The sequence below is a fragment of the Cryptomeria japonica genome, chromosome 7 (assembly GCF_030272615.1).
Source record: "Cryptomeria japonica chromosome 7, Sugi_1.0, whole genome shotgun sequence".
NCBI lineage: Eukaryota > Viridiplantae > Streptophyta > Pinopsida > Cupressales > Cupressaceae > Cryptomeria > Cryptomeria japonica.
Genome location: NC_081411.1, coordinates 588,762,913 through 588,773,156, shown reverse-complemented (window position 1 = coordinate 588,773,156; position 10,244 = coordinate 588,762,913). Strand labels below are relative to the sequence as shown.

At 36.7% G+C, this 10,244-nt stretch overlaps 1 protein-coding gene across 2 annotated transcripts; it reads right to left on the bottom strand.

Moving 5' to 3' along the window:
• Positions 1 to 4,559: 4,559 nt before the first annotated feature.
• Positions 4,560 to 9,156, bottom strand: LOC131048696 (probable leucine-rich repeat receptor-like protein kinase At5g63930). Of its 2 annotated transcripts, none has more exons than XM_057982760.2 (2): positions 5,761 to 9,156; positions 4,560 to 5,304 (listed from the first exon to the last, which is right to left on the bottom strand). In XM_057982760.2, exons 1-2 carry the CDS (start codon positions 9,149 to 9,151, stop codon positions 4,916 to 4,918), a joined length of 3,780 nt encoding a protein of 1,259 aa, XP_057838743.2. In that variant the 5' UTR covers positions 9,152 to 9,156; the 3' UTR covers positions 4,560 to 4,915. The 2 variants fall into 2 exon arrangements, with proteins under 2 accessions (XP_057838743.2, XP_057838750.2); XM_057982767.2 differs by having other exon boundaries at positions 5,179 to 5,258.
• Between the last annotated feature and the right edge of the window lie 1,088 nt (positions 9,157 to 10,244).

Sequence of the window (10,244 nt, the reverse complement as noted above, 5' to 3'; positions counted from 1 at the left end):
ATACCAACATGTCCTCTTACTACACAAATTGCAATCCACATTTGATGGAATTTTTTTTTGTATTAAACAAAGCAGTTAAAATTTACAATAGGAAGCTACCAAAGGTAGCTGAAAGAAATGACTGGACATAAAAAGTCCCAGTCGCAAGGCTCCATGAAAGAGATAGAGTTACATGATCTACAAAATACATTTATAATGACTGAGCCTATTAACTAGATGGATTTTCATGACTTGATCTTTAATTTACTGCAGCTGATCCATTGTCTTTACATTCTTCTTACATAAGGCTTGATTCTGTGAGAAAATAAAAGACACATGTAGAAATATGTTAGAGTAAAGCCCGAGAGAATAGGATGCACGATCAAAATTATTAGACAACATGGCAGTACATCTATTTTTTCAAATATTCTTTAAAATCACTTATTGAATAGAGTTAGTGACCACATCATTTGCATACCAATACAAAAAATAGCTTCTTTCCGATTTAGATAATGATTGAAGATTGCAAAGTAGTCTCTAAAGATAGAAAACCATTGCTTCTTAACTTGAAAATGGTCCCAAAAAATATGTTACAAACTTTCAACATGATGGCAAAATAGACATTTAGTTGGTTGCACCATAATACAATTCAATCTATCCTCCACTAGAAGTTTTCAATGTAATATTTTCCAAGTGAGCACCTGAGCATCAAAATCAACTTTAGGTTTCCAAATTCGAGCATACATTTTAGTCCAAAACATGGAACTAAATCTGCATTTCTATTTTTGGTTTAGATTTGTCTAGAAGTTTATATAAATCTTTTTTGAAGGAAAATGATTAAAATGGTTAACTGAAGGCCATTTCCAATCCATGAAAAAAATAGTCCCTTGGCGTACATAACTTCATAGAAAGATCGAAAGGAACTAAAAATTAAATAAAAATAAAAAAACTATTTATAGATATTTCTCTACCCATAATGATCTTAGATATATGACTATGAATGCCAGTCCAAAATATTAAAGTCCCAAATATCTTTGAAATGCCTAATCCCTTTTTTGAACAAGTGAAAAGAATGTCTTGGAAAGAAAATGGCCAATGGCTGATTATGATAATTGATGAGTTTGTTTCACCATATTGATGCTGAAGTAAAAATGAAACCATGTTGTAGAGAAGAATTTTCCAATCTAAAATTTTGCAAACTTTTTGCCATGCATTCCATATAGATTGAAGAGGGAAAGAAGATCTAATTTTAAAGAAGGGAGAAATTAGAATTTTATCAAACCAATTAACATCTTCCCACCTTCTCTTGACTAAAGCTTCCATGATTCTTTGGCAAACTAAAATTTTTCATTGTTCATCTCCACTTGCAGCTCTCATAATCCATTTTGCAGCAAGACAATTCCCTTGTGTTTTTAGGATATATGAGCCCCAAGCCACCTTTATGTCTATTGAATGCAATGTGACCATGAAGAAGCAATGAACCCAACATTGTCATCCCATTTAGACCATAAAAATTTATGAATTATTTTATTTAGCTCCTCATAACCTTTTTGGAAGGCATCCAACATGATGAATAGTACACATGAGTAGCATTGAGGATCTTTCTGCCAACTCTGATCTTGGTAGCAAAGGATAAGAATTTATTGCCTAAAGTAAACAACTTCTTCTTAAGTTTATTTAGAAACCAAACCCACATATCAGATAATGAGACTCCCAACCCAAAAGGGATACCAAGGTATTTAGTAACATCTCCATGTTTAATTTGCCTCTACTCTTTAGGAATCCATTATGGGATAGTACCGCTATGAATCATAAGAAATTCAATTTTGTTATGAGAAAGTCAAGAGCCAGAAATAGAGAAAAACAAATTTAAAATGTCTAGAGTATTGTTCAATTTCTCCTCAGAGTTCTACAAAACAACATACTATCATCAACAAACATGGGAATTAATTACCACCTTGTTCTAAGGAATATCTAAATCCCTTTGATCAACTTCAACTGATATGATTTTTCAAAAAGATATCGCAATGCATCAGTTGTAAGCATGCAAAGAAAAAGAGATAATGGGCATCTCTGCCTTAGATAGCATTGCAACTCAAAGCCATCAGACATAACCTTATTAATTATAAGGTTGGCATTAGCATCTTTGAATAGAATTTGAACATGTTTTTGAATTTTAGGACCAAACCCCAGCCACTGCAATATTTTAAGGATGAAACTCCAATGAATTCTATCATATGCCTTATCAAAATCTAACTTGACCACCAAAGCATCTTGACCTGATTGTTGTACCCATTCCATTGCTTCCCAAGCTAACATTAAATTGTCAAGTATATATCTTCCTTTAATAAAACTTGTTTTCTTAGCTCTCACTATACCTTGAACAATAGGTTTGATTCTAATAGCTAAAGCCTTACCAATTATTTTATTTGATGTGTTTAACAAGGCAATTGGTCTCCAACCAACAATAGTATCTTCATTTTCCCCTTAGGTACAAGTTTAATGATGCCTTTATTGATATTAGAACCCAACTGAAGAGCACTTAAATAGAACATATACAAATCATCTTTTATATGATTCCACATGATTTGATAAACTGCAACTAGAAGACCATCAAAACTAGGACTTTTATTATATTTCAAAGAGAAAAGAAAACACTCAATTTCTTCCAAGGAGAGGATACGACCCATGAAAACACTATAAACTAGATCAATCTTGTTGGGAATACAGTCTTGGATGCTATATTCCAAAGCTTGTTGAATATCTAGCCATAAATTATCCTCCTTAAACAATTTTCATAGAATAGATAGAACAATTTATTGATTTCTGAATTATCTGTGTGATATCCATTTTCATCCAAAATAGCATCAATTCACTCTTTTTTGTGTTTGTATTTGAGGTAATTAAGAAAAAACTTAGAGCCCTTATTCCCTTCCTTGATCCATTAAAGTCTAGCTCTAATTTTAGCAACTTGCCCTTTATAATGGTCAAGTTTTCATAGCTAAGTTTCTGTAATAGCAATATAATTCTGGACTTTTTCATTAATAGGGTCAATATTCAATTTTTTTCTAGCAAATTCTAGTGGCTATTGAAGGGATTTCTCTTTACGTTTACATCTCCAATCCATTCTCCTTCCAAAAGAACAAATAAAATCAATGCATTGAGCTAGGGAAACATTCCACCAAACAATCTAAGAATCATGTTCAAGAGGTTTAGAAGTAGAATTTTAAATTCTCACCAAAATAGAAACACATTCATTATTTTTCAAATGGGAGGTATTCAACTTGAATGGAAGTTGAGAGGAAAGGTCCACACCTTGGGAAAGAGAGAAGGAGAAAATTATAGGAAAATGATCTGATAAAGTAGTTGCATAATCTAAAAGCGCCCAATTATGAGATAAGTAGAACCGATCCAATCTACTAAGTTTCCTGTCATTACTAGGCCTACAATTATTCCAAGTGAACCAATAATTAGCATGACTAGAGAATTTATTATGAATCGAATTGTAAATTCCAAGCAAATTTTGACAAATAAATCCATTTCTCAAAATCTTCTTGGCTGATTTTAAAATAACTATACCAACTATGGTCTTCATGGTGTTATGTCATATTAAAATCTCCTCCCAGCTCCCAATCGGCATTGGGAAGGCTTTTGGACATCCAATCCCAAAGAGCAACTCTTTATTTTGGATTGTTAGGAGTGTAAATAGAGCATAAACCTAAAGGTTGTCCACTGATAAAAGAAAGTACCCAAACACAACTATATGATGGAAAATTTATTTGTGAAACTCTTGATTTTGGAAGGAATTTTTTCTTTGCTTATCTTTTTCTTGGTTGGTTGGATATCTACAAATTCAAGAATGGGATATTGAGGAGTTGAGCAATCTAATTTTGTGCTTCTCAAAATTCTATGTAAAAATTTCAAATCACTCTGATATTTTACAACTATATAGCCCTAGAATGCACCAAGATAGATCATTATCCTTTGTACATTATAAATACATTATTATAGATGTTTGGTGCATTCTAAGGGGTGGATAGCCATTCCCTCTACTAAGACCCAAAAAAAAGTGAGACCAATATTCATTAAGTCATCTTTTATTGGTGCGTTGATGTGACATCACATGATTTGTTACTTTTTAGATCTAAGGAATACATTTCACATGATTATGGGTATGCGTTGATGTGACATCACATGATTTGTTATTTTTTAGATCTAAGGAATACATTTCACATGATTATGGGTATGTGTTGATGTGACATCACATGATTTGTTACTTTTTAGATCTAAGGAAATACATTTCACATGATTATGGGTAGTCATCATCAACACTAACAATTTTAGTCACAACTGTTGATGCAATATTGTTAAAAATATTAGACATTAAATCAACAAGAACTATAACACTTATTAGAATGCACTCACCTATAAACTATTCTCCACACAAAATGACACCATATAAAAAAATCTCAAATTTCATCCATTTTATGTAAAGATTAACATCATCCTACAATAGCTTAAAATACAATTTCTTTATAATGAAATTTACTCGTGTATATATATATTTATGCACTCTTTTACAAATCATAAAAATCTTAATCTTGGTAATTCTAGAAGCATCCCCCCATACCAAGGACGAATAGATTACACACTAAATTATATTTTTTTAAATCATGAGGAGATTGATAGTTATACTTCAAATTTCAGCAACGTGAAGTTAAAAAGATGACACACTGTAAATTATATTTTTTTTAAATCACTGAGGAGATTGATAGTCATACAAGTTACTTCAAATTTCAGTAATGTAAAGTTAAAAAGATTGTCAACCTTACCAGCTTGATCGAATCAAAAAATAAGCTTTCACAATTGGCTTCTTCAAGAGGACCTGAAACTCTGGTCTGGAAAATTCTGGGAACAGAGCGCGTGTTCTGCCATTTTAGGAGCCTGCAAATAGTTGCGAAAAGGTTAAATTGTTAAGGGGACATGGCCGCCCTTTTGTTTCGTAAGCAGTTTCTTGTGTGGCCTCCATAAACTTGGCAACATCTCTCATGTTTGGCCTTTCTGTAGGACACAAATTGATACACTCAAATGCTAATTTTAACAACCGCAAACTTTTTTCCACCATAGCTTCCTGTGGATCTTCCAGTCTTTCATCCAGAATATCTTTTACCAAAAGTTCGCCTCCATTATTACTTCGAACCGCATTAAACCAGGCCTCATCCTGCCCTTCTCTGACGGGATGCTTTCCGCTTATCACTTCCAACGCCACTACTCCAAAGCTGTATACATCGCACTTCTCTGTCAAATTCATTGTATATGCCAGCTCTGCATAAATGAAAACTCAAATTAAAAGGTTGGAAGAATTTGACATGCACAGCCTTACGGCAGATTTGTGCAGAGAAGTTTTGGCACAAGCTACATCAAAATAATCGGCTTTCCAGATTAGCAGTTGAATCAGGATTAAATATAAATGAGGAATCATTTAAAGCCTTTTTAGCGGTTTTATTCTGATGATGGATCACAGAATGTGATTCGAAAAGTTGATACAAAATTATAAAGAATCAAATTCAGAAACAGCTTACATTTTCAGTTATGAATTCATTTTCAGTTATGAATTGTAGAAATTCAGAAACAGCTTACATTTTCAGTTATGAATTGTAGAAATTTAATAAGCAATCTTTCCAAGTCTATTTTTTCAAATCAGATCTGTGCCAGAAAAAAGTTAACAAGATCCTAATACAAGAGCGATGACGGTTAAAATTTTTAAATGACTGTTATTACCTGGAGCCATGTAGCCAAAGGAACCTGCAATTTTGCTCCAGTTAGAAGATTCGTTATTGAGAAGCTTTGCTGTGCCAAAATCGGAGACGCAGGCTTGGAAAGAAGAGTCCAGCAATATATTATTGCAGGAAATGTCACGATGAAGAATAGGCGGATAGCAATCGTGGTGAAGATAGGCCATTGCATGCGCCACGCCTTGTATGATATTATAGCGAGTGGACCAGCTGAGATTCTTTGCCTTGTCGCTGTGCAGAATGCTTCCCAAGCTTCCGTTCTCCAGATAGCCATAAGCGAGGAGCCTTAAATTCCTGCGAGAACAATAGCCATGGAGCTTCACAATGTTCCGGTGTCGAATCGCGGCCAGCGTCTGGATTTCTGAAACGAAACTTTGACGATCGGCAACAATGTCATGTGTAGCAGGGTGAAGCTTTTTAACAGCCAGTGTCTGTCCCGATGGAAGAACTGCTTTATACACGGACGCAAATCCGCCTTTGCCTATGCAATATTTTTCATCAAAGTTTTCAGTGGCTTCCAGAATGTCGGGCAGCATATTCCTGCTCTGCCAGATGGAGATATCCTCTGCTTCCCCTGCTACCTGCAACGAGCGATTTCGGCTTCTCAGCCGTAGGAAAGCAAGCCCTACCACAACCGCGGTGATTAGCAAAGCTACAGTAGTCGGAATAATAATGGCAATAATTTTGTTAGTGTCTTTTGGATCTGATTGTTCTGAATTACTAGAAATACAGGGCTTCAAACCTGCTCCACCGCAGAGGTCTGGATTTCCTATGTAAGATGTAAAGAGTGAGTTATTGGAAGCTTTGAAAACGGGAACAGAACCTTTCAGCTTGTTGTAAGAGAGATCTAGGTATGATAAACTGCTCAAATCGACAAATGTTGATGGAATCTGACCTGTCAGACTATTATGAGACAGATTCATGATAATGAGGGACCCTAATTTACCTAACCCTGGAGGAATCGGGCCTACCAGTGAATTCTGACTGAGATCCAATATTATTTGCAAACCCCCTAAATTTCCAATTGTGAACGGAATGCTCCCATTCAGCTTATTCCTTTGCAGCTGTAGCTGGATCAATGTAGCACAATTACCGATCGCCGGCGGAATCTCACCCGACAGCTCGTTCCCAGCCAAAACTAAATTTTGCAACTCGATCAAATTTCCGAGCTGGGCGGGCATTGTACCGGAAAGGTTGTTATTACTCAGATCAAGCGTGTACAGAGTGGTGATATTGCCGATCTCCGGCGGAATAGTCCCCTTCAAAAGATTTCCGGAAACATTAAGATCATGAAGCTGTTTGAGCTGGCCAAGCTCTCTTGGAATTCCTCCTGTTAAAAAATTTCCAGAAATGTGCAGCAACGTCAGGTTGCTGCAGTTACCTAAGGTCGGCGGAATTTCACCGTAAAGCTGATTGAAATCTGCATCAAAAAATGAGAGACTAGGGTACTCTCCCAGAGCATCTGTTATGTTCCCTTTCAGCTGATTCTCGTCGAGCCGTACCCTGATCAAACTTGCGCAGTTCTTCAAACTCGGCGGAATAGGCCCTGAAAACATGTTCTGATTGACTATGAAACGCTGCAGCACTCCCTGCTGACAGATCTGAGGAGGAAGATTTCCGGTCAGGCTGTTGTTGGAAAGGATCACGTCTGTCAGATTGCTGAGCTTCCCTAGGTTGCCAGAAACAGAGCCTGAAAGATTGTTCATTTGAAGATTTAACAAATTTAAATTAGCTAGCAGAAATATGTCGTCAGGTATAGAGCCCGTGAGATCGTTGTTGGAAAGGTCAAATTTCTGCACTGCTTTCAATTTGCCAAGCTCCGCAGGAATTTCGCCGCTAAAACTGTTCCCAAATAGATTAAAGACGACAAGAGACGTCAAATTTCCCAGCTCCGACGGAATCGGACCGCTCAATAGGTTATCTGAAATGTCCAGTTCCAACAAGCTTGAACACTGACCGATCTCAGGCGGGACCGATCCGTTGAATGAATTGCTGTAAAGATACAGAATTTGGAGATTTTTTAATAGCCCGATCTCCACAGGGATTGTCCCTGACAATTGGTTACCCTGGAGTTGAAGGGATATCAAATTTGGCCAGTTCTTGATTAATTGCCCGTCTAGGTTTCCGCTTAGAGAATTGCCAGACATTCCAAGCTGCGAAATGTTGTTCAACAAGCTGAAGGTGGAAGGTATGGAGCCACTCAGCTTATTGCCTGAAAAATCCATGAAAACTAAACTTTGACACTTTCCCAGCTCACCTGGTAAATTCCCTTCTAACTGATTGGTGTGAAGATCCAACTTCTGCAGCAACTTCAGACTTCCGAAACTCGCCGGAATTCCATCCTCCAGAAAGTTCTGATACAGCTCCAGGATTCGAACCCTGCTCAGGCGACCTAACTCATCAGGAATCGGTCCACTCAGATTATTTGCACCGAGACGAAGAAATTGCAGCTCTGCAAGACTCCCAATTGCCGGAGGTATCTCGCCAGACAAATTATTCAACGTCAAATTTAGCGACTTCAAATTCGTCAGCTGTGACAGCTCCGACGGCAGGGTCCCTTCAAGGTAATTTTCGCTCAGATCCAGTATTTCCAGACTCCTGCAATTAGTAATAAAAATGGGGAAATTTTGTTTGAAAAGATTGTAATAAAGCATGAGCCGCTTCAGAGACTGCAATCCGCCAAATTCAGCGGGAATGGAAACCAGAAAATTTGAGCTCAAATCAATGACGGAAAGATTTCGGCAGTTGGCAAGCTGGCTAGTTATAGGGCCGCTCAAGCTGTTAGAAGACAGAATTAGTGACTGCAATTTGGTTAAATTTCCGAACTCGGCAGGAATCATCCCGGACAAATTGTTTAGAGAAATGCTCATGAAAACAAGCTCCGAAAGCATCCCCAACTGTGGCGGAATTTGTCCTTGAAGATTGTTCAATCCCATGCGCAGCACACTAAGATTCCTTAACTGCCCCAGCGTGGGAGGAATCACACCAAACAAAATATTATCTTCCACTATAAGCTGTTGTAGGTTTTGCAGATTGCCAAGGGAAACTGGAAGACTTCCAGTCAAGCTGTTATGGCTGAGGTCAAGCCTTCTGAGGTAGAGTAGAGCCGAGATATTGGAGTGTATTTCACCTGCCAAATTCAGAGAAGGTAAATCCACAGCCACCACATTTTGAAATTTGTCGCAGGTTATTCCAATCCATGTTTTGCAGGGTGATTTAGAAGAACTTTTCCATGAATTGAGTACTGCCTGAGAATTTTTACTGAGATTCGTCTTGAATGATAACAGTGACATGCCATCCCTGGACAGACACCACCCAGGCGACAGGGCATTCAAGGCAAACAAGACGAAGATTATGAAATTCTTCCCATTCCTCATCTTCGCCTGGTAACAGAAATTAAAACCGCTGGTGCCGAACAGAAACCGCTTCGCGCCTTCATCTACTACTATTTGACTTTGGAAAGGTACTGAATGGCTAAAATGTTAATGCTGTGCAGATGATCTGAATTTGTCCAGAATTGTGATTCAAAATTAACGCCAGCTAAGTTCTTTGGATTTTCAGTGAAGTCAATAGGAAAGAATCGCCAGCTTCCTACAGGCCGTCCATAGAAGCTGCACAGAATCTTAAAAATACAAACAAAAAAGAGCTTTTTAATGTAAATACCAGGGCTGCATGTGATGATGTACTTAGGTTCCATGTCGGTCTGGCATTGAGCAACGTGCAGTCATTCAAGATGTGTAAGTTTTCTGTGTCTGCTATTATTATTTGCTTTTAAATTTTAAAATATGCAAATATAGACTAGAATTGTTGGCGCTCTTATTGGCCTAAATTTGATGGTCGCTTGGGTGTACTTAGTGAATTTTGTTGTATATTATAAGTAAAATTTTAGGAAGACTATTGAATGAAAGCGGAAATTTGAAAATATGAAGGCAAATAGGGGAGAGGAGTCATGAGGGCTAACTTGTCAACTTATAGTCTTTACGATATTCTATGTTAAATGGACATTTGTCTAGTTACAATTAATGTTTGGAGGTGTGAGTCGTCATGAAACTTATCAAAATATCATGTCTAGTGCGAAGTGTCTAAAACTATTTGTTGTTATAGAAAAAACACATTATCATATAGAATACAACTTATATCCAACACAAGTGGACCAATAGTTGAACGCTAAAACTTGATGAAAATCCTTCTCATTTCATGGGAAAATAGAAGGTATTTTTATGCTCGCCTTTTATATTTGTGATAAGATAAATTATTAATATGAAGTACTCCAATGAATATACATTGCTACCCAGATAGCTGTACACATAGGAATACTATTTATTCACTTATAGTGTATAGTTATGATATTTTATTTCAAACAAAAAATTATTTATTTTACTTGTTAATGAATGTATATATGTCCTTTTTATATAACATTTATAGGTTCTTATGTGTTCGAGTATAGGTTTATTTTGACTAACATTTGGT

Excerpts from the sequence above, each read along its gene's own strand:
- LOC131048696 (XM_057982760.2), bottom strand. The coding sequence starts at position 9,151 with ATGAGGAATGGGAAGAATTTCATAATCTTCGTCTTGTTTGCCTTGAAT. Across the intron at positions 5,305-5,760 it reads CTTTGGCTACATGGCTCCAG|AGCTGGCATATACAATGAAT; the intron begins GTAATAACAGTC and ends TCATTTATGCAG.